Source organism: Pelmatolapia mariae, linkage group LG1, assembly GCF_036321145.2.
Source record: "Pelmatolapia mariae isolate MD_Pm_ZW linkage group LG1, Pm_UMD_F_2, whole genome shotgun sequence".
NCBI classification, from domain to species: domain Eukaryota; kingdom Metazoa; phylum Chordata; class Actinopteri; order Cichliformes; family Cichlidae; genus Pelmatolapia; species Pelmatolapia mariae.
Window position 1 is genome coordinate 19,570,692 of NC_086227.1, and position 25,391 is coordinate 19,596,082.

The window sequence follows — 25,391 nt, forward strand, 5'->3', positions numbered from 1 at the left end:
ATGACCGAGGGGAAACCACCAAAGATTGGAAACAATGTCCTGGAAGTCTCTAAGATCTGTTTGTACAGCAGGGAGAACACAGGCACAAAAGAGGTCTACAGCGTAGAGTGGGAGGAATATAAGACATTGTTTAATCATTAAGAGAAGAAGATAGCATAATGGTTTAATAGATAAACAGTTTCTAAATGTTAGTCTCAATTCCCCTCAGCTTGTGCTACATTTACAAGTTAAACTGTGTGGCTTCACAGCAGGTGTCTTGCTGCTGTATAAACATGTCAGAATAAATCCAACTCTGACATCAAGAGGGTTTCCATCATCTCATCCACAATGTTACTCTAGTGTTCAGTGAAACAGGCAGTCGACTGTTCCGAGGTCAGAATGCGAGAACGACCCCTATTGTGTCTTCACATTGGAAACAAGGGGAGTTTTGATATGAAGCAGGGCCTAAGAATGACTCACTGACTGATGGGTACATTGTACTGTATTCCCAAGGTCTCTCTGTGCAAAAGCAAATCTATTGTGGCCACGGATTACATAGTTTTGCTACATATTATCTAAGTTAGTGTTAGCCGCTATGGCTCGCCTATTTTAACAACACCAGATGTTCTTTTCACTCTCGAACATGTGACATGACAAAAATAGCAACAGTTAGGACAAAAACATGAATGAAAAGAATATCTTATAATCATCTTACAAGCTACGTAATACCAAGACCGTACAGGGCAGTTACATGGCATGAAATGAAGAGATCTATGTCTAATCTTTATCTTTTTTTTTCTTTTGAACCAGTCAACTGCAGCAACACGTTCTCGCATCCAAAATCTGGTACAGTGCATAGACAAAATGTCAGGTTTCTTAAGCAAAAAAACTAGAGTTCTCCTAATTTTTCAACACATCTTACCCTGAGAATCTGGTCTCCCTCTTCCAGCCCTTCCTTGGCTGCGGGGCTGTCTTCCAAAACTCCTGCCACAAAAATTCCCACATCGTTTCCGCCTGCTAACCTCAGACCGACACTCTCTCCCTTCTTGAACTTGACCAGCTTCATACTTGGTCTGCGGGAAAACACAGGTGGACACACAGAGTTAAGTAAAAAGATCAGCAATCATTCTAAGAGACACACAAAAAAAATCCCGGCCAGTTATTCAAGCAAATATAACAGGTCATAACAACAGAGCCAAAGCAGAGTTTCTGCCTGAATCAGAACTACAATTTGAACAAGTGGCACAAAGCTTTATTCATGTTTTGGTTTTTTAATACATTTTTTTTAAAAAAAGGACTCTCATACACTCGTAATATTTTATCTACAGAGTATATACTGCACTCAATTTAGAAGACACCACATCAAGAATATTTACCTGAGAATGCTGTCATCGTGTGCAGCACTGGGTACAGGGGCATCAGATGGGCTGACAGGCAGGTCCACGTCAGGCTGACCAGGCTGTGCATAAACTGGCTTTGGTTCTGGCATAAACACAAACACACTGTATGAATGAGACGGCCAAGTGGGAGATAAAGTGAAACCACCCTTAAAAATTAAAGCATCTGATGTTTTATATATTACATGTTACTGGGGGGTTATTTTTGCCCAAACTGTCATGGTTACTTTAATACGTTGAACAGTAGTTGTGTTCAATTTGATGACCCCCTATGAGCAACCGCATGGTGAAATCTCAGACAGATGCCCGAGCCTGGTTCTATCTGCTGTGATGGGTTGGGGGGTGATGGGAAAGAGAGGAACAAAGTAGACATATAATGCTGTGTGTGCCCTTCGTGTTGATGTTCTGCAGAACAACACCTCCTATTTATGCTAAGGGCGGCACTTGACATGTTTCATATGATGTGCCATGGCAGCAGTCTGTTTTCAGCTTGAGTTAATATCCGTCTGCCTTAAGACTTAAACTGTACTTCACTGCGTTAAAGGTTCCAACAGAGATAACTATGTAAGGTGGTGAAAGACACAAACACCAGAGAACACACTACTAACGCTAACGATAATGATAGTGGTGATAATGATGAAGATGTCAGGCTTCTTTACCAGGCAGTGGGGGTAACTGTTTGTCATCTCTGGAGCTGGCTTGGTCACTGGCCTGTGACAGGACATCATCAGAGTTTTTGACTGGCGTGGACATGGACCCCGGTTTGGATATGCGATCCTCATCTCGACTTCGATGGCTGAAATGAAAAAAAAATAAATAAATAAATAATTATAATAAAACTGTGAATTTAGTACTCATGGACAATCAAAACTATAAGCAGGAGAATTTAAAGGCAGCAGTTTTGACATGTTATTGAATTTCTTAAATTACAGTAACATTGTTTTTTTCCCCTAAGTGTGTTTAAGAATGACTTCATGTGTTGACTGGTGGTAGTTTCATCCTGTGCTGACATTACCAGGAAGACACACACACACACACACACACACACACACACACACACACACACACACACACACTCTAAATGAACCTAGAAGGAAATAGCATGAACAGTAGATTACGTCATAAGGGCACGTGGACAAAAGTATTTAATGAATAGACAATAAGCAATTAAAACAAGGATGTGTGGCTCTGTCAAAAAGATCCTGCACATCTGCTAGTGATTCAAAGTTGTGTGTTCTTTGCAGTGGAGCATTTTCTTTCTTCCTTTTTCACATTGTGTGGTCGATGCAGTATGTAGGTGGCAAACCAAATTCCAAGAATATAAATTCACACTTTATAGACTACACAGGCAAGCACGAAGAGAAAACCGACTGAAGCTCCCAGTGTAAACTCTTTAGTTGGGATACGTTTCAGTCCCAGTTCCTGTTTAACCTGGGTAAAATAAATAAGGGAAAACTGTGTGTGTGTGTGTGTGTGTGTGTGTGTGTGTGTGTGTGTGTGTAAGTCTAGCAAATCATGTCCAAGAGGGTAGAAAGGCCTCTGCTGCTTAAAAACAATGGTTGAATTCCAATCTGATCACATGACTGACTGCTGGCTCAGTACTTGAGCTGTATTCAGAAGCTTTTGTACAAGAACATGAAGGTGCAGGCTGCACCGGCAGCTCAGACTACACAGCTCTGCTGATTCCTGCCCTTTCAATTTAGCACTCATAGTACAAATCCCCCACAAAACTATAAAATAAAATGCACACTGCAGTCATTAATGCGCATACAACAAAGAGGCATGCACATCCATACACACACAAATGACTGATGCATAAAGTAAGTGCAGCATGCGGCACTTATTTGCAATAGTTTCCACCACAGTTTGGCCTTTTCTAGTCCCACAAATTTGTCCAGCAGTTGTCACGACAATTCAGCATCACAAATGTACTCCTTCAGTGCAATTAAATCTCCCCGAGGATAAACAACATAACTGTAATTGGAGAAAGAGAAACGCGGAGTTCATTTAATGAATGGATGAATGAAGAGTGTGAGAAGAAGGACGAAAAGAAAAGAGACAAACTGAGCAAGAGCAAGGGACAGAGAGGGAGAGAGAGAGTGGAGTGGCCTAAATCTCTGCTGCTCCTTGCCGCAGAATGGTGCTAAAAAAGGCGTCACACTGACAAACACCATTTGACAGAACCCTCTGTTCAACCCCCTCACTTACACATTTTATAGTATGGGTACAGGCAAAATAACAGCAAGGAAGGCAGATGCAGAAAAAGTGAAGAAACAGGAGAGAAGTGGCTGCACAGGTAGACTGAACAGCAATCCCTTTATCTATAACTAACAAGCCTCAGAATATTTACAGAAAGAAAAAGAAATTCACTCAGAAACACTGACTAGATGCATTTCAGAAAAACAAAGTATGCCCAATCAGAATTTTAAACTAGAAATCAAATAATCATGCACAACAATAAAAAAGACCTGCAAAATATTTTAAGGAGAAAACAATAATTACTCACACATGTGCATCTGCAAGTTCAACCATTATCAATTAAAGGATTTGATCTTATTCCTTGACAGTCAACACTGGGAGCCCTTTGCCTGTGCACAACTTCTACTCGAGCTCACAGAGAGACGCTTAATGAAGGGCCGTTTTTTGATGATCTGTTGGACACACAAAGCCTGGACCAGCGTTGTGTCCTATAGAGAAAACAATGCCCGCGCCGCACACCAATCAGGTTCAACAAACCATCTCGTCTGGGCCAAAGCACTGTGGGAAGTATGTCAAATTCCTTTCACCGCTCCTAAAAACATTCCCTTACATCACCATGTGGTGACAGTCAGACTCACTCACTTGATAAATCACAGCCACATGAGAAGCAGGTGAAACTCCTCCTTATCTCCATGCTTATCAGATTCACCCGTTGCATGAAAAATCTAATGTGCGTCTTTGACTTTGACATACAACATTTTGTGTGTATATACTCTGATAACAGAGGGATAAGAGTTCAAAACAGAACATGTGGAAGAGTGTGGTCAAAGCAAAGGCGAACCTGCACTCATCCTGATGCAGGGTCACTCAGTCTGGCACAGCGTTATACACCAGACAGTTAAACAAGCAAGAGCATCAGGAACACCTTGCGAACCTCTCAACAACCATCTCAATAAGGCAAGTTTTTCATTGGCCTGGGGTTTTTTTCCCCATTGAGATTTGAGGAATTCACCCTTTTTTATTTGCCCTCATATGGCACAAAGATCATCTCAAAAAACACAAACATCAAAAGATGAAGTTAATTAGCATCGAATGTAACAATGACAAGAACCTCTAGTCTATCTAGCTACAAATACGGTCTCTGTAGCATTTTTAGTTTGTATCTCAGCCCACTGTATCTGCAACCAAAGGCCATGCAAGAATAATAAAAAGGAGTTTTGATATGAAACAGTGACAGTTCAGTCTGGAACAAGCGCTGGAGGGCCCTGATTCAACACCCCTACTTCACAGTTAGACTTTTACTGTGGACCACATTAACAAAGCAGTAGCGTGTTCTCATTGCAAAATGGGTCTCTTTCTTAACATTACCATTCCTGTTTCACCACCCATTCCTGTTTGATTAACTGGATTAAAGTCTTGAAAAGCTAATTACCTCATCTCACTCAATGCCCAAGTTCCACACCCACTGAGAGTGTCATGTGTTAGCCATCTTTATCCATCTATAAACCAGCTGCAAAAACCTATGCAATCTAAATGACAGTAAAGACTGACAACATATTGAAAGATGCAACAGGCAGTAAGAAAAAGTAAGACAAACAGACAGTAAAGTGATACAAAGAACAACAAATAATGTGTGCAGATCATTTTTATTAATTGGACAATAATCATTAAAAGTGTGTATTATTATTCATATATACTCCACTTTAAAGGTTCAATGGTGAGGCTACTTAAAAGAGTTATTCCAGCAAGGTTCAAAATCAGGTTTGTGTTTAATATTAAACAGTCTAGTATACTTTAAAAGCAAGGCATTAATCTGCCAACAGATCAATCCCTACTTCCTTCCTCAGCTCTTTCCCAGAGAAATCCATTACTGGAAATTATTGATGGTTTCAGAGGGACTGTGATGGTTTATGTATGTTATGTCTTGAGCAAGATATATGAGGTCGAAGAGGGTGGGTGACAGTGTGCCTTGTAACCAGATTTGTTGTCAGAGGTGTGTGTGTGTGTGTGTGTGTGTGTGTGTGTGTGTGTGTGTGTGTGTGTGTGTGTGTGTGTGTCCTACCTGCCATTGCTGATCTGCCGTGGTGAGTGGCGGAGATGCTCGGATGTTTCAACCCTGTCAGGCGAACGGGATCGACTTCCTCTCCCATGGGATCGATTGGAATGATCGGATGTCAGTGAATGTATCTCTGAAATGTCTGTGAAAGATGAAGTATGTATTACCGTTTTTGCAAAAAATGAAATAAATCGACATTTGAGATTTGGAACAACAATAAAAACATGTTATTTTAGTTAAGACTGGAATGATCTACGAGGATCAGTTCTCTGTTTCTCATTGTAGTTTTAGAGGTGTTTTGAAATGCGCTCTATAAATAAACCCATCTTCTTGACATCGCAGTCATTAAAATAAATCACATCTCTTGGAAAAAACACCGTCACACAAGTTGTGTAATCAAATGTTAGCTGCAATCCACAAGTACGCGTTTGTTGTCTCACCATCTCTGTCTGAGTTATTGGCTGATGGGATGCTGTCGTCAAGGTCAGGAATATTGAGCAGCGTGGCCCGCTCGTCTCTCTGCACTACCATCTTCAGCTTGCCCTTTGACCTCTCAATCAGCTTCTTGGCATCTACGAGTGATAGGTTCTCTGTAACTGTGCCGTTAATCTGCCAGAGGAAGAGGAACAAGTCAGCACAAGAAGTAAACATACATAATATCCTCTTTGCAGTTTTTCTGTGGAGCCTACAGTGTGCTGTGATAACAAACTAATGAGAGTAAAAGTTAGGAGCACAGCCTATAAGAAGAAGAGGAAGGTATAAACATATTTAATGTGTTTATAATACACAGAGGGTGTGGTCATAAGCACAGAGAGTGAAAATAAGCCAAGACTACACATATTAAAGCAAAACTATTCTATATATACACATTATTTATGTAATACTTTGTCCTGTGATCAGGTTTCAACTAGAAAATGATTCAACTTCTCTTCAGTAAAACTGAAACATTAAACTGGATTTCAACAGGCATTTGTTTGGGAAGAAGGGGGATTTATCTATTCAAAGTCTGAATGAATAGGGGAAAAAATTAAAGGAATAATGCAATGTGTTGTATTTCTGCTGGTGAGTCTGAATAGTAATGAACTGTGACCTCATTCTGAAAGCCACTTTCAGCAGATCGCCAACTACAAGGGCACAATTGTAAGAACTTCACGTAAAAAGGGCGTCTGATAAACGCTCTACTCTACTACTGTTAAATGAGATTACATTTTTTGACCAGTTGATTTCCCAGTTATTGTGCTTTAACCACTTTGAAAACTCATCTCAGGCCAGACAAATCTGCTCGTCTTTCCTCTCACCTTCAGTACAACATCTCCCTCCTGAATGTTTCCATCTCTGGCTGCAAGGCTCTCCGGAGAGATGTCCTTCACAAAGATATGGCTGGCCAGCCGCAGTCCATATTCTGTTTTGAAGGGTGATTAAGCATAGCAAAGTTACACTACAAGACAGTTACCGATCACTTGGTTCAAATAAAGTTAGCAGGTAATTAAAAATGTGATCGACCTTACTGTGAATATCAGTAAATGAGAAACTTGCGCATTCAGTAATTTGACTTTTATGTAAATTGGATGGATTCACAAAACAAGCAGTCACCCTTTCTGATTACACATTACCCACCTTCGTTTTTGCGGGACTTGACAAGAGTGACCTTGGAGGGCCTGGGTGGAGCAGAAGAGGCTTGTGATCGGCGATCGGAGCGTGGTGAGATGCTTCTCTCCCGTGAGGCACTGTGATCCCGCCTCCCGCTGCTGCTACGCTCCCGATCCTGACGCCTGCCAGTGCCCGTGCCTCCGCTTGCACCTGCATAGGCACTTTGTCCACCGCGTCCACTGCGGTGATCGTAAGCATCAGCCTCATCGCTGTCCTCCTCCTCGTGCTCAGACATCGTCTCCCTGTCCCCATGCCGTGACGCTGGGATTTGTACTTTCCTTTTCCTGCGAATAGTCTTGAAAGAGAGAAGATTTACGATGTTAAAAGCCTGTTAGTCCCTAGCTCTCTGACCATGAAGTACTTAGCCCTGACTCATGCTATATATTTATAGTGTTGTACTTACTATCTTTGCATTTTTGCCACTCTTTCGAAGTTGTTGAACAGCATAGGCATGCTCTACATTGTCCATAGAGACTGCATTGACCATTACTACTCGATCATTTTCTCTGAAAAAATAAATAAATATAACATAATTAACAGTGCAGAAAATGAGTCGGCATTACGTATATTAGGGCAGCTTACGTGTAATGCTGCTTAAAATATTACTGCCAATGAAATAAAGGAAATACAGTCAACACTTACTGTAGCAGACCCTCTGCAGGACCTCCTTTCAGCACATCCGATATTACAATAGATGTTTCACCACTCTGGAAATGAGGGTTGTCTCGCCCACCTGAGATGGCAATGCCAAACCCAAATCCTGGGGCCTATACAAAGACAAATATAAACCACAGCTGACTAATAAGACAAATGGTAAATGCATTGTAACTGTAATGCTGTAAACAACTTAGGTAAGGTTGTGCGATGTTGATCAAACTGGCAAAGGAGAAAAGCTGGGTTAGTATTGTTCTGATCTGCTAACAGGCGATCTTCAGACAATTATCTGCAAAAACTGTAGCATAGAGCTCTGACCCTGTCTTCACATCAACAGATCTTGATATGTGATGCAAACAGCTAATCTTACAACCACAACAATACAGGAGAGCTGCAAAGCTGAGAACCACAGATTGCACTGGGCCACTCCTTCAGTCTCAATAAAACCACCACTAATTAGATTACAGCAAGCAGGACAGTCTAGACAGGTGCTCAAGACAATCTCACGACACAACAGTATCAACTAACAAGAGTTTCAGGTCTCAAAGCAAAGTACATTCAGACATTAAGCCTACAGAGAGTACACTCTTCTATCTCTTTGATAGCTTGACAGTTAGCCTGACGATGTGAATTGCACCAGAGTGGCGAGTCAGTGATTCATCAATCTGACAATAGCTGCAGAGGTTAGGTGGTGCAATTGATCATAATTACAGGACAAAAAGCACATACAAAAAGGCTCTCTAGTGCTGTGTTAAAGAGAAGAGCATATCGCCAGCAGGAAGGAAGTGAAATGAAGTAGCAAGGAAGTGGATGCTGATTTTTGTCTTCCTTTGCTTTGTTTCCTGCCATCTGGATTCCTTGACTATTGTTTCACTACCGCACATCCTGCAGCTACAGCTGGGCGACTCAGCAGAGAGAAACAGACATGGACAGGCAGAGGACAGAAAGCAGCAGGGAGGGAAAAGTGAAAAACACAGAAGACATACTACAGGATCTGGGTGTCACAGTAAGGCAGAGAGGGAGAATGACAAAAGAGGAGAAAGGGAAGAGTGGATTAAAGAACTGTAAACACTTACCCTGTGAAGGGTAACTGTGTGCTGTTCCCATATGACGGTTTCCTCCATCGCCGCACTCTGGAAAGCAAGAGATGAGAGAGAAAGGATCAGTCCTGCAGTTTTTTAGTGAGTTACATGTGTACACTCAAATGCAATTTGATAAATTAAAAAACAAACATATTTCTATAAATCCCTGGCTACTGTGAAAGCATCTTTGGGGGGAAAAAAAAAGTAAACCTCAAACAGACCCTGACGCATCCATCAATGCACGAGTTTATGTAAAACAGATAAAAACTGCATGAAAATGTGTGCAAACGGGTGAATGTGGCCTATAGTGTAAAAGCCCTTTGACTGATCAGTAAACACGCATAATACCAAATGAAAAGACCTTTTATTACTTCAGTTCAACACACAAAAAAGTTATCAGTCTTAAGTATGCACATCATCATCTATGTGGTTTCCTTTAGATCAGCTAAACTAATGACAACATCTAATGGATTTCAAATATACAACTATACAGGGCTAAAGTGAAGCTACAAATAACATTTCCATATTCTGTTCCCTTTCAGTAGACGGCGTGGTTGTTTGGTTACCAGCAAGGTAACCTCTCTTGCTTATTTGCATGACTACGTCCTGGAGTACCAAAAGTCTGCATGTGAAAAGATTATGAATGACAGCAGCATGAGTAAAGCGCTGGCAGAGACTAACTGAGGCCTCAAAGATTGAGTGAGCATTCCTATATTATTCCTGGCTGGGTTAACTCGGAGAGCCAAAACAACCAAGATATTTAGCTGCTCATTTGTGCTGCTGCGTTGGATTAAACTGATTCCAGGCAGGCACATTCTGCCTTTACTTAGAAAGTTATATCATCCCTTTTTCCCCTCTTTTCCCCCTTTAAATACAGGCTTTGCTTTTACTTTTACAATGTTTCATATGAAATATCCACATGAATAATGGGAAATGCCTCTGAACTAATAAAATATTAGCTTGCAACATTCCTGCTATTATTGGGTCAAACAGATAGTCTTCAGTTTGTTTATCAAACATCACTGTTTATTTAAACTCCCACAGTGCTATGGATCTAGTTTTAAATTACAGCCTTCCTCCAGCTGATGAAGCAACACTGCTGTCATGTCTGCCTGCCTGCAAGGAGTGATGGTACAGCTGTCTGTGGCAGAGTGCTCAGTACAGTCCACTGTGAAAGTAAACAGCAAAAAACCCCCAAAAAACACAGTTCACACCACTGCACGTTGAAGGGTGCTTATTTACTACACCTTCTTTAATCTTCCTTAAAAAAAACAAAAACAAAAAAACAACACACCATGTCATCTGTCCACCCTGTCATCGTGATAATCCCACTGCAGCACCCCTTCATCATCACCTAATCCCTAAACCATCTCACCCATCATCTTCGACATCATCATGGTCATTACTGTCATCACCATCCCTTATCCTAAATATACAGCTTACAGGAGGTGCCAACTGCATGTGACCAACAGTCAGTGTCTGGTGTTTGCTGACATGCCTCACATAATAGTGTAGCTAAACACGAAGAAACCAGAAGATGGATGCAAGATCCTAGATACCTTCATTTGCTGAAATCCGATGAAAAGAATCAACCTGGTAAAAGGAGGAGACCAGAAGAGCCTTTCAAATAACCAAAAGTTATATTTGGGCTCAGGCTTCTAGCAAGCCTGAACATTTTTACGTGCGCAGAATATTTGCTGATTAATCTTACTGATAAACAACTACAACTAAATGTGTAAAAATTGCATGTTTAAGTACTTAAAATAATAGCAGGGTGTTTCTGTAATCACTAGCCTCTGCTGCTATTACTGGGTTTGTGGTCAGTCATTCCCATTTACTCCTCTGAACTCGATGCCAATGAATTACTTGGCTTGAATCTTTAGAATACAGTTAACCCCTTGATCCCAATTTCCATTGAAGCTCTGTGTGTATGTTATTTATGTCCATAATTGGAGCGGAGGGCTTGGGTGTCCCCCTTTTACCACCCCCCCAAAAATCCCTCCTTCCCCTCCTGTCAGCCAGTATGATTCCCACAGAAACACTTCTATAGTGTGTGGGGACCTGACCCATTTAACCAAAGCACCCCCCCCCCACGACACTCCTAAACACATCCATTCCTGTAAAGTTTTTTGTGACATATCCGTCCATCCGTTCATCCATTCATTCAGCCAGCAGTCCAGGCAGACAGGCAGAGTGGGGCTACGCTATAAAAAACAACAATGTGCTGCGGTCATGTAACCAGGCGGTCAGGCGGCCTTGTTCTTGAACTGTGGGTTGCACTGATAGGCAGGGAGAGAGAGGAGCAGCAGGAGGGTGTGACTGCTGGCTGCATATAGATTCAATATATGGTATTGACAGTCATAATATTGTACATTAAACCGTAGGCATGTGATTGCTGAGAGAAGAGTTCCTGTTTGTTCCTCACACACACACGCGCACACGCACAACACTGAGCTGAATGTGTTCAGAAAACAAAAAGAAATGGGATGAAACTCATTTTGCTCCATCAAAACTAAGTGCTTTGAACATTGAAGCATCCCACACGTCCAAACCTACAGCGCTCACACGATGATGTCAAGCTACACTAGGGAGGGCGTACAGTTAGTACTGAGTGTATGAGCCATGAGGGGCAATAGGTTAATTACAAGACTCATAAGAAAAATGGGAAACTTACAGATAATGGCCTTGATTTAATTAACTTATTGAGTGGAGGCGGTATGAGAGAAAGCATGCTTTTCGATTGAACTGCACATGTGTAGCATGTCAGCTGTACCTCCGATCACATCATAAGGCCTGAAAAAAAAAAAAACAAAAAAAACCCTTACTACTTAATTTGGATTTAAGCGTAACAACACTGTCTTTACTGATGTTTCTAAGACTAAAAGGAGGTTCCCTGGTGACATATGCCACATAAGAAATACTGTGTTTATTATAAACACAAAGTTTACATTAAAGATGATCAAGAAGAGAGACTGTGTCACCCTCTTAGTCTACTTCTAACATTTACCCTATTGGAACTACAGCTAGGCCTCTCAGATGAGATTACTGCGGTAATTAAACACTGTAATATGAAGTCCCGATTAACAGCCTTGCTGATTGAGTCTGAGATATAAGTAGGATGGAAAGCAGGCAGCAATGAAGCTTAAGGAAAACTGGGATAAGGGTAAATGAAAGCACTCCATGAGGAAAATAACTAGCATATTTAAAACAAAGGATCTATTAAGAGACATCAAAAGAATAACAAACACAGGCTCAAAAGTGCTAATTAATTGGTCTTTGGATACGGGAGGCAAGTGTGCTCTCATTTTGTGTAAAACAAATAAACACAGACAGGAATTTTCTGTGTGGAAAAGATTTTATCAAACTCAAGCTCAGTGTCAAAAGGTAATTCGGTGAGCTCATGTTTTATTACAGTAATGTTTTCGATCATGCAAAAAGGATCAGTGAACACGTGGGGCCAAAACAAATATGAACACAAGTGTGTCTCATTTTCTGGAGCAAAACAATATTAAAAATACACACGGGAACAAACGATGAGGATTATCTCTGAAGTCGCAGAGCTGCGTGAAACAATGGCGCGCTTGATGTTGCACAAACTGACGGCAGCCTAGTGTATTTATACAGCCATATTAGTCAGGCTTGAGCCCTGGCCAGTGAGGCCTAAGGCTGAGAAACAAAGAGCAGCCATCAAACTACACACATGTGTACTTGTCCGTGCACACGGACAAACACACACCCACCAGCCATGATCTAACACTACAGGGCCTCTTTGTTCAAGCTACAGCCAGACTTACTTGGCCCTGCCTGGCCCACCACAACACGCAGTCCAGTACAGATGATAACAGCTCACTCAGGCTCTTCAAAGACACAGACTAATCCAGTTCTTTGGGGCATACTGATGAACCGACTGGAATGAAATGAATGATGAAAAGGACAATAATAACCTGCTGCAGAGAGAAATGATAAATAGGGTCCAGAGCATGCGTGGAAGTTTTCATCATGTGCATTTCAGTTCCTGTAGTCTTCAAATGTGTACCCGTTTACGGAGAATCTACACAAACTGTGTGCACAATGTCAGTGCATTAAAAATATGTGTACTACACACCCATCTATTCTGTGTAAACAAATTCAAGCATTCAACTGGAAACATCCACTAATGCAAAAACTTGGTCTCATACCCCCAGGTGGTGTCACTGACTACAAAATAGTAAGAAAAAAAACAACATATGCAACACAGGCTTAATTATCTATCACCTTTACTCACTTAATCCAGTTATTAGCATGAAAGGATCCTGACAAAGCAGAAGATGACCATGAGGTCATCTTATGAGTAATGCCATGGGCTAAGGGGAGGTTTTCAAGGAGAACAACACAAGCTCTTTATCAGTTTTTACCAATGAAACTGTTCTCCAGTAACCCATTACTCACCACCTCCCTTCATTTGAAGCACAGGAATGCTTTATAAAGAAGGCGTATCAAAGTCCAAGGTGCCGTTTTTTGACAGCAACCCACGGGGTGAAAATGTGGGATGAGTAAAGAAGAAAAGATGAAAGAATTGGTCAGCACTGACCTTTCTGCCACAGAGTGAGAGCGACTCATTATTCACATTAAGTTATTCAGCGGCACAGAGAGAAATACTGAACTGCAGGCAAGCGAAAGCCAGTGTCGAGATGCCGACAAGTGTGAAGCAAATTCCTGCAAAGGTTTAGGTCACTGTGCCTGCTCCTCTCTGATAGCCTGAGGCAGGATGTAGGCAAGCACAGCCACAGCACCCACAGGAAAACACTCCATTTCCTGTTTGCAGGAAATAGCTCCAGCTTCCAGAGAAATCTCTGTGCAAACTATTAGAAACTATTCTGTGCATAGAGTTATCGCATAACATGAAACCCCACAGCTCACAGGGAGGGAACGTTAGAGGGGGAGTGGCCAGCGCATGATGACCAGGAGGCTATTTATCTCACTGTGATCTTAATCAAATATACCAGGGTCACATTGCTGTTACTAGATGACCCGGTTGCCAACCTGCTCGATTGTACTGCAGAAAGAAAATGTTACTCATGTAAGCATATGTAGATTGAAGAGGAGTAGATGGGATGCACTGATGCGATCTTCTTAGCTGATACTGCTGTTGAAAGTACAAAGTTGGCTAACAGCAGCATTTCTACGTATCATTTTGTTCTCTAATATACAACACAAAAGATTAAAATCAGCTGCTAGCAATTACCAACTGTCATCTTTATTTGATCATAGGCTGATACCAGCTGATACCGATGTTCAACCAATACATCAGGTACAATAGAGAATGATATTAAGAGGAATAGACTGGTGACTCTGACAGTATCACTACCCTTTACTAAAAAAACTCAGTCCTTCACTGGGGCATTTATATCCATGGAAACCATATCTCCCCTCTTAATAGACCCAAAGGAAAGAGTGAGGCAGCAGTACACTCAAACAACACTTAATTAGAGACACACACGCTCTTTCCGGAGGGCAAGCACTCAACAGCAAACAAATGCGATGTGTAAGCCTTAGTGGTATGCTTTTACATCCTGTCTTTCAGATTAATGTCTACTGTGCAGCTCCACGAAGAACACTTTTAACAACAACCGCAAGAAAGTGACTCCCGTCACCTTCAGCGGTAAACAGATGAATTCAGCAGCAGCAAATTTAAAGGCAGGTCGTTACTATGATGGGAGGAGAGAGGGCGCGCGGACGAGCGCTTGTAGCCAATAGGCAGATGACAATGACGGTGATGACGATGATGCAGAGCCTCAGTCAGCAATGATGTACGGTTGTGCTGACATGTTCAAATATGCTTGAGATAATTAGTTTCAAATAGCAGCTCTACTCTGTCACACAGCTCCTTGGAGAGAGAGGGGAAAAAACTCACCATCAGGACTCTCCTTAAAGCAACACCCAAGATACACACTCACAAAAAATAAAACCATTCACGCAAACACACACCTCTGACTAAAATTATCTGACAGACTCAGTGCTAGAATAGTGAGGGTAGGAATAAAATACAAAACCTATAATCCAGGCTTTTGGATTAAAACGTTAATCTGAGCCACGCTTCTCTATGAAGTCTACCGCTGCTGTCTCATGAGAGCAGACAGAACAGGATGGATGGATGGATGGATGGATGGATAGATGTATAACACCTCTTGTCAGCAAGAATGGCTCTTACAGTAAACTGCAGAACTGCTAAGACTCAAATGAAAGAAGCAGAACATACATGCAAACAACCGTGTCTTAACCCTGAGGATGTCGGCCAACTAGGAAACGACCAGTCAAAGCTTGAACTAAATCTGATTCTGAATTCGATTTTGAGAGAATATCTTGTCAGTTAATTGAGTTACAGCCTCTGTAAAGAAATTGCTCATCTAGATCATTTATACACAACCTCTTAGCGTTTAACCAGATTACACTGGTGACTGCATTGATCTTTATTAAGCATAATGTCCATTTGCAGCTTATATTTGTATCTAGATCTCAATGCAATGAATGCAGTGATGTTGTTGCTTCATTAGAGGCTCTGTGTCAGGTGCAGGCTCTTCTTATTGTCACTGACCACAGTGCAGCTCCACAGAGCTGGTGTGCAGTGGGCTGTTCACTGCTATCCACTGACCCAAACACACAGCTAGGCTAGGCTAGGCTAGGCTAACATCTCATGTGCAGCTTATCCAGCAGCAAAGTCATCTCAGCCCAACCACACTAATTGTTCTCTGCCTACGGAGACAGGAAGTGCTGAGGTCATAGAGGACAACAGTAACTTCTGGTGTGATTCTGACTTTCCATTTTAAGTTTAGTTTAGGCTGCGAGTTTCTTAGATATTTAAAAATTTCAAACAGCCTCATTGACAGCAGTTTATACTTTGGTGATTTTTATCCAAGGAGTGGGCAATGTTTTGCTTAAATAAGCCGTTTTAATAGTTTTCTTTTGTTCTCTTTTTCTGTGTGCAGATGGGTGTGGAATTTAACAGTCAGTTTATCAGCAGCCTTTGGTTTATCACATTAAACTATATGCAGGTATCTAGATAGGTAGGTATCTATATTTGCAGTGGAGATAAACTGTGGTATCCTCAGTGCCATAAGGACACATACAGGAGGTGAAACTTTTGTTTTGCCACTGTGAACTGTATCCAGAGAACACAAACATCCACTACTGTGCTTTATTTTTGTGTCGGTGGAAACAAACTGTCAGCCAAAGCACTGGAATGATAACCAGATCCAGCACTTGGAACTCTGAATTCAGCCAATAACCGAACACACAACAATCAGTTTTCCCACCCTACCCCTCCCTTCCCACACATGCACACATTACAGGAATGCACAGATAAGGAGACGAGGCTCTCACTCAGCTCATTTCTCATTCCAAATGGTTTCCCTCACATTAGGCTCTGCAGCTTTCTGCCATAACCGCCTTCTCTGCTTCATTCTCACTCCTTTTTCCTTTTCCTTTTAACACTCAGTGAGCACGAAATGAAAACTCTGGCACAGATCAGCACAAGTGAAAATGTGAGTGTAATGTGTACGGGACTGAGGTGACTTAATATGAGGGAAATAAAATACATCAGATTCAGATTTCGGTGAAAAATTACAATAACCCAGTGGCTTTCGATATAAGTGATCGTCTATTCACCGGAAGACATGTGCTGCCATGTACTGTGATACATGTTGGCTCAGAGGTGTGATAAATTCAGTACTTCAGGGGTACTAAAATCTAAATTACTCTTATTAATTTAATTAACAACCAATGACAAGAAACCGCAAGTTCAGCAAGAGAATTGACCTATAATAAATAGACAAATTTAAACAAGAATCTCAGTTATGTTTTGGGCATCAAAGTAAGCATGGGCAATATCTTGAATATACTTAATGTTTGGCAGCTTGCTCTGTGTGTCACATCTTTTTTTTTTTTTTCAAATGCGATACAAAAAAAGCGCACCCTCCCCCACCCAGAGAAACAACTTTTCTGTGCAAATGTGTGCAGACCTGGTTACATAGACAGTATAACCGATGTACGTTTAAGTTATGGTTACATTAAGTTTCAGAAAATGATTTTTTTCAGGCTGATGACATGAACGTGATTTTAATTAGTCAATGAATGTGCAATTTCACAGTCAGAGCCACCCCTCGCTTGTCAAATCCAGGTTTAAAACACCAAGATGACAACCATGCAAAGGCTCAACTCAGCTCCAAAACAGGACTTTAAAAACCAGTGGGTGGGATCACAGTCCATCTTTATGTACCATCTACGGCTGTGCAGCCACATCCCCTCAGTCTATAATGTGCTACTAGCAACTTGATAAGTGGATTAAACAAAGACTGTCATTCTGGTTTCGAAAAGAGAAAAACAAATACAGAGTGAATAGCAATTACACTTGTTAGCCCAAATTTTCTCCTCCCCAAATTTGATATCAGCAAATAACTGTAATGCTAAGTTGATGTACTAGCACGGAGGGCATCCTTCTCTAGTCTGTGTATCTTGGTAACACTGTTGTGCATCTCTCAGCTTGTTTGTGTCTTGCTAGCTTGCCAGAAACTTCCCCGGCTGTGTTGTGCGGTTTGTGCCTGACAAAGGAGTGAAATACAACCATTTGACAGGCACTCAGCCAAGGCTTGGTTACAACTCTCGGCTGTTGAGATGGGAGAGTCAAATGGAAAGCAGTGGATTGACACTGACAATTGATTTATATTAAAGTTAAGATTTTGATTAGCTCATCGGGTATGATGGGAAACAGACACACATTGTCAGGAAATAAAAAGCTGTTCAAAGAAGGAAGATTATAGTGGGAGCATCAGGATGTCAGGTGCAATGTTAGGGCAACGGCAAACCATTTATACAGTTTCATTTTGTATTTAAAATTGCTCAAAAAAATAGATATGAACGTTTAAATGTTTTCAACTATATTAACTATTATGCTTGTGGGACTTTATGCAAACCCTGTGTGCAAAGGCTAAACTGAGCATTTATACAAGTAGTTAGCCAAGCTGTCACTGCTTGTGGTATGCCTTTTCCTGGCGTTTCAATCAACACTAAGATTATGTTCAAATAAGTATCAATATGAAACATATTCATGGAGAGCCTAACCATTTCATTTGACACACAGCAGGTTGTTTTATGGCAAAGCCAAGCAGCAGAGTTCAAAGTGTGTCCGTGTTACACACTAAACATTGACAAAACACTGGCATTCTTCATTTATGTAAATTATGGTTTCTGCTTCACACTGCGGCTGGAAGTCACTGTACTACACAGACCAAGGAGGCAAACACACGCGTATGCACACATTAAACACAGGTGTGACTCAGCAATGCCTCTTTCCGCTGTACACATGTCACTCCAGGAGTGGCGAAATTAGTGCAAGCAGCAAAAATCACTGTACAGAGAGTTTGTGAGCTTACGAAGATAAGAGCAGAATTTTAGTAATCCACAGAAGTATCAACACGATGCCTTTCGCATTGCACAACATTCCCAAACTACGCAACTCAGAAACCACAACTCATAGTGAGCAGAGTCACATGGTGCCATAAAACGAGAGGCCCAACCCACTCAATGGCATTCCCAAGCTTTCTGAGGACTTTGCTACAATAGGCATGTTGTGGGCCAGAATCTATAGTGAATTAATGAGTTACCATTGAGCACAAATTTTCCCAGCACTTAACTGGCAACACAATTACCGTTCCACAAAGTGATGGTAGATCGGGAGGGGTCAGTGCATTCTTTACAAAGATGTACAACTACAGAAAGACAACAACACCCAAAACTACTCCAAGACAACAAGAAGAAATATTGAGCAAGAAAGATTATCTTTGTAATTCATCTAATTAGAATACGCAAATGAGTAATAAAGGCTTACCTCACTATTCAGTAATGTGAACATGCAGTAATTCATTTAAGTACTATTAATAATATCTGAATCTATGAATCTTTGTATTGCTTGCTAAAAATGAGACATTCACATGTAAAAAAAGAAATTTTTTCACCTTTCAATTGATTTCAATTGATATTTTACCTTAAGAAGAACGTTTTTTTTTTGTTTTTGTTTTTTTTGCCTGTCCCGTTTGGCTCTTTTGCCATCAGAATTATTGTCTAAAGGCGAAGAAAGATGCCCAACGGATTTACTTTACCAAATGGACCATCCCAGCCTTGCCGTAATGGTCTAATGGAAATTTTTTCACCTTTCAATTAATTTCAATTAGAGCTGGGCGATAGAACGATAACGATATGTATTGCGATATAACTTTTTCTCGATAGAAAAATTAAACTATTGCGATAGACCTCATCTCTCTCTTGCCCTCTTAAAAAAAAAATAAAGAAAATAAGAACAGCCAATCCAAATTAAGTAGCGCAGAGCCGAACCAATCACAGCCGCAGCGTTACGTCACGTGACTTGTTACGTACAGCACAAGTGCCAAGCCGCACATGTGTAGTTGTTTGGGAAGCAGCCAGCCGCCATGCCGCCCCGGTAATGGAGGAAATGAGTGTGCAGACTAGAGAAAAATCAACCGAGAGCGTGGGTGACCAGGTTACCGAAGATAAAACAGATGATGGTTTAATGCCAGAGAGATTGTCGAACGGAAGGGCCATAGAAGTTCCGTAGTGCGAAGGTATTTCGTAGTGATGTATCGGTCGCGAACAAAATGGCTCTTAGAGCCGGATTTTTGACGTGAACGACGCGAGCCGGCTCCTTATCGCGAGCCGTGGGGTTTTTTTCTTTCTTTCTCTCACCCTCTCTCTCGCACTTTTTTTCCGCTTCACTCCGCACGCGAGCCTTGTGCTTTGCGCTGAGAAGAGGGGGGAGGGGCGGTAGTTACACTCGCAGTAGCACAGGAACAGAGCGGGAGGTAAAGAGAGAGAAAGAGAGCCAGGGACAACAACGTCACATTAGAAAGGTATAGTAATCATCCACAGCTATTTTCAGTTGCGGATGATAAAGGATTCAGAAAGTTCAGAAAGCTATACAACAAGGAGAGATTGAAAATTTCCTTTTAGTTCTCAGTTTATTTGATATTGACAAAAGTTAGTTAATTTTGTCTGTTCTTCTGTAAAACAAACTAAGATTTATTTTTAGAATTAATATTTTGTTTCTAAGTGGAATTGACAATTTAGTAGTCTGTTTTGTTTGTTTTATTTTGAAACTTAAACGCTTTAGCGGCTGCCTTTTGTGTAGTTTGCAATATTTGCCTTTATTTATCTGAAAAAGTCTCATGTTCCTTAAGTACATCTACCCTGTTGAACTTATTATGGGAAATAAATATTAAAATCAAGACAAGCTGCTGATTATTTCACATTTTACTTGTGAGCAACGGCACATTTAAATCTTACAAATATAGTTATTTGGCTTATATCGTGATATATATCGTTATCGCCTGAAATGAAAAAAACATATCGTGATATGAAAAAATCTTATATCGCCCAGCTCTAATTTCAATTGATATTTTACCTTAAGAAGAACGTTTTTGTTATCTCACAATATATTTGATTATTTTATTTTATTGAATCATTTCACTGTTTTCCTGACCCCTGCAAAAAAGGGAAGAAATAACAACACACACACAAATAAAAACAAAGGGAAACAAAATTGCATCATTTGGGGCTTTGGCAATAAAGCCATAAACACAGCCGGTCAGTATAAAGTTGGCAGAACTCACTCCTTCCATGTTTCAGCAAACAACACGAACGGCCAATGACAATGAGAACATGGCCACACTGAACCAATCATGTGACTGGAATAGAGTATGAGCCACGTCAGGTTAGGCTGACACACAAAGCACAAAGTGTAGTGCAGCACATATGCTAACATTTGAACTACCGCAGCCATACACACCAGTATTTGGGGGTGTTAGCAAGATAAAAGGGAGAACTTTGGGCTATTTAAAGTCCGAAATAGAAGCAGAGTAGGACTGTGTCGAAGGCAGGTAACACCACAAGTCATGTGAAGCAGTGCCATACTTTAGATTACACACAATGCAAAACCATATAGTCCCAGACTCTTTCTTCCATACCATACCTTATGACAAAAACTTTACTGTAAAAGCACAGTCAAAAATATTAGATTTAACTCTGTGATTTACGTAACTGGCCCTCATTACCAACCTGGCCATAAACATTTCTGTCAGACAGCACTGAAACACTACTGCACTTCTTGCGTCTTTTTAAAAAATGTATTTTTGTTTTGCTTTGGAGCAAAGGGTGACCACAATTGAGTAAATGTACAAGTTTGTTTACCCTCCCCCTCATGTTCACACGTGAAACATTTCTTAAATTCAACTCAATTCAATTTTTTCATATAGCGCCAAATCACAATAACAGCTGCCTCAAGGTGCTACTGAGGATATGTTCATAATGGTTTTTTGTCTATTGATTTGTAGAGTTTTTCAAACTGTTTGACATTATTGGCAATCTATTAAAAAAAGGAAAGCTACAGTATACAGGTGTTTTTTTATATGTTTATTTTTGTATGAATATCTATTGTATTTATTTAGAACTGACCAAAGAATTTAGTTTTCCATTTTGTTTGTGTTCTTCTCTAACACTTTAGAGCGTATTACTTGTACGAATTAAAATTTTACTCTATTTTATATTCCTATGTTACTCATTTAAAATGTATTTAAAGTTTTATACTGTTCTACAGTGTATTTATCTTCATCTGACTAAAAATAAAGAATACTTAAACCAAAATTAACCTCCTCTCTGCACATATCAGCAGTAAAAATGAACCTTGAAGCTTGCGATATATATATATATATGTTGATAAACTGCTGTGAAAAAAAATGACAGTGATAAGATTCCCCCCCCCCCAAATGTCATAATCAGTGCGTCCTTATCAGTTGTGTTACAGTGATTCATGCAGATAACCATCGATGATCTGGTGTGTAAGCACTGCAAATGTCTTGTCATAGCAGTACAACTGCTATGCATGAGCACATGAAGCTAAAGCATCTCAGAGGGCAAATACAACAAGTAAGCACAGTCCTGTTTAATTTCAATCCTACCCAAGCATGATACGTGGTTATCAGCACGCAGAATGTGTGGGAGCTTAGCTGTACATATTACTCCAGTGATGAAAAGAATCCATTTCATTTGAGTTTTTAAGTCAAGAGCCTTAAAAGCTTTTCTTTCTTTCTTTTTTTTTTTTAAATTTGACCAAGAATCTTACATAATTAATGTTATAATACAGCAGGAATGTGAAAATTACAAGATGATCATTGAATAAAATCCTGGATTATGTTTTTGGAGAACCTTTAGAATAATGAATATTTTAGTTCTTGATTGACTTTCTGAGGAAACCAATTATGCTTCTCACACTTGGATGGATTACCAAGGTGGAGAATAACCTGGTGACTCACTAAGCATTTGTTATTTTTATCTTTGTTTATACGTTTCCATATGCAATCAGTTTACTAGCAAACAAATCCCTTGCTCTTATTTTTAATTTCAAACACTGCAAACCAGCTACCTCTAATGCATCTCTTTCTTTGATTTTTTTACTTTTGCAATCACCTGCTTCGCTGCTTCAGAGAGGATCTCTTTCTGCAATCAGACTCACTAACTCAGCTGGCAATGGTGGAACTGATTCTGCACTGGAGATCTATTGCGAGCTGTGGTTACAGAGCAGAACGAGAACTTGACTAGCCAGCTGCAAGTTGGTGGAGTCTGTCAGCAGCATAGGAGGCACACTAGAGAGGCAGCAGAATGTATTGGCTCCTTTTTACTTTGTTTAAACTCAAAAAGGGAACTAGGGAATTCAAATATTTGAAGAGTCAAAACTTATACATGGTATTTTTTTTTAATCATTCATTCAGGACAGCATGCATGTAGACGTGCACATGTACAAGAACCTAACCAAGGGAAACACTATAGTCCCACTATTACAACTACAACCTAGAGACATTAGAGAGTGAGTTAGAGATTGCAGGTTCACCAAGTTGTTTCCTTTATGAAAACGACATGCTACAAAGGCTACAGAACAATGACATCATTTAGGTTCCGTGTATGTCTCAGTTTTACTCTGTAATTCTGCCTGCCACCAGGTTTGAAGTGTCCCAGAAAAATGGAGGCTGTGCTACCCAAACACTGTTGACTGCCAATTTAACAGAAAAAGCAGAGGATGCACAATGTTTTAACCTTACCACCTTAAGCAAACGATCTTTTAAAGCAACAAATATCAGGTTTAAAAATTTACTAGTATGACAGCAGTTCCCCAAACACTGAACAATACAGTTTACAGGCCCCATCTATTTTACACTAAAGCTGAGGAACAGATATAGAGACAGAGAGGAAGATAAAGGATTCCAAACTAACAGCAAGAGAAGATAAGGATGGACAAAGGGTTGTTTATAGAGAGTGCTTAAGCTGTTGATTATGCTTAATGATGATGAATGATGGGCTCTTGCCCACAACATGGTACTGGGATCAAATTGCTTGATTATCACGTAACAAATACACTGATGGGAGAGTTGAGGGAGAACAGCAGTGACAGCTGAGGATGATTCGGTGAATATATAATACCAATTTTGAGCTAATATGTCACTAGCAGGCAGAATGTGTGTTGATATTAGACTAGTGTATGAACGCAGAGCCTTTTTTATACAAACAGTTTGTTAAATTTTAAAAAAGCAAATTCATGAGGATCAATTCTGACATCTGATTATTCCAAAATTTGAGCTTAAGCTGCAGAAAGTGTCTTCCATAGGCTGGCGACTGGCTGCCAAAATGAAAAGACAGTGCAGTGCTCCCAACACTGTGGAAGATAAGCAAATGAACACACGGCAGGCAGAGACAGAAAGTAAAAGAGAGAGAGAGATTGTGTGTATGTGTGTGTAGGCATGTAGGGCAACAAGCCTTGGGATGAATCTGTTCCAGTCTCTTTCTCTCTCCCCTAACCAGCTGAGCCACGGCTGCCACATGCACTCTCTCTTGTACCTCCCCTCTTCCTCTCTCTCATCGTCTCTCTCTTGCTCTCACTCCGTCTCTCTCTCAAACACACACACACACAGTGTTAAATCCCTTATGCCTGTAGCGGGAATGATAAATCCCTGCGGAGTCCTGCACTGCACTGCCCTGCCAGAAAGGACGCAGGGCCGGCTTGGAGTGGTCCTTGCTTGGCTGGATGGGCTTTATAGTAAGGAACAAGAAACGATCAAAGAGTAACAACAGAGAAATTTAAATCCTAATCACTGGTATTAGCAGGTACGAGACAGGTGGTGAATTATTTTATTCCCACAGCCCTAGATGACATTACAACTGCGAATGAACAAGTCTATCTTCCAGAGGGAGCTACATGACATTTAAACTTAACATTAAAGCTCGTCATAACTAAAGCAAGGTTTAAACTTCCTGGGCAGACCCCTGCTATGATCTTTTTTGCATGAAACAACGAGCTTGTACAACCTCGCACAGACACACAACATGTTCAGTTTTCAGCCCAGTCAATTTCAAGAGTGAGCCACAACAAAACAAACGCATCATCAAACCCCAAACCCTTACAGCTACTAAAATGAAATGCAATTCATCAAGTTGTTCATTGCCAGCTTAATGCATCCTGTTTTAAACGGACTATGGTGGCAGGAGAAAGCAAGAGTTCACACCACACCGATGCTATTGCACAAAATCAGAGATGTGGAACAATGACATCCAAGGACATGGTGCGCTCATAAACTGCAAGGATTCACACTGATGTCTCAGTGAAGCAATCACATCCATGGAAAAGAGACAGAAATGCTTTTATTCATACTGCATGAGAAAAAACTAAGAATTAACAAGTAGTGTTTGCGGTATTTAACGTTTAAGGTTTTTTGTAATTCCAGTCCACATAGGATTACTGGTCATTAATCTGTTGTTCACCAGTTTCACAACATCCATCTCAAGACAGAGCACAGCATCAACTCTAATGCAATGCATTAAACAAAATGTGTGGACTGTTTTGCAAAACTACTACTAGTGCTATGCCACAAAAGCCTCTGGCCCACACTGGGAAATTCAATTTATTCCCTCTATTTTAATGTTGCATCTGAATAAAATCGAAGCAGATATTAATGGGCTAGACTAAAGTTATAATGCCACGATTATAGAAGAGAGAAGCAGTCTTTTTAAGATCTGCCATGTGACTCAGATTATAGCCGGTGCATCTCTCCCTCCTGCTCCTTCCTTTTCTCCATTTCACCCCTCCGATAACCCCTCCTCCCTCAGAAGGCATTTTCTGTTTTCCTTCTCTCTTTCTCTCTCTGCTATCCACCTGCCTCCTGCTGTGTGTATCTGCCCTGGATTTCCCTCCAGAGATGAAAGGATAAGCAGGTCAGATATCCTTGATAACTGCCACACTTTCGAATCCCCTGATGTTGAAACATCACAAGCAGCTGCTTTCTT

The 25,391-nt window shown here is 40.6% G+C and overlaps 1 protein-coding gene across 15 annotated transcripts in view; it reads right to left on the reverse strand.

Moving 5' to 3' along the window:
* Positions 1–25,391, reverse strand: part of tjp1a (tight junction protein 1a) — a 115,549-nt gene that overhangs the window by 19,395 nt on the left and 70,763 nt on the right. For all 15 annotated transcript variants that reach the window (XM_063474939.1, XM_063474859.1, XM_063474959.1 and 12 more), the window contains 10 exons: positions 9,012–9,068; positions 7,924–8,048; positions 7,685–7,787; positions 7,249–7,576; positions 6,930–7,033; positions 6,072–6,240; positions 5,638–5,773; positions 2,036–2,172; positions 1,356–1,461; positions 902–1,052 (listed from right to left, as the gene is read on the reverse strand). In XM_063474939.1, the coding sequence (XP_063331009.1) occupies positions 902–1,052; positions 1,356–1,461; positions 2,036–2,172; positions 5,638–5,773; positions 6,072–6,240; positions 6,930–7,033; positions 7,249–7,576; positions 7,685–7,787; positions 7,924–8,048; positions 9,012–9,068 (1,416 nt within the window). The remainder of the gene's footprint in view (positions 1–901; positions 1,053–1,355; positions 1,462–2,035; positions 2,173–5,637; positions 5,774–6,071; positions 6,241–6,929; positions 7,034–7,248; positions 7,577–7,684; positions 7,788–7,923; positions 8,049–9,011; positions 9,069–25,391) is intronic.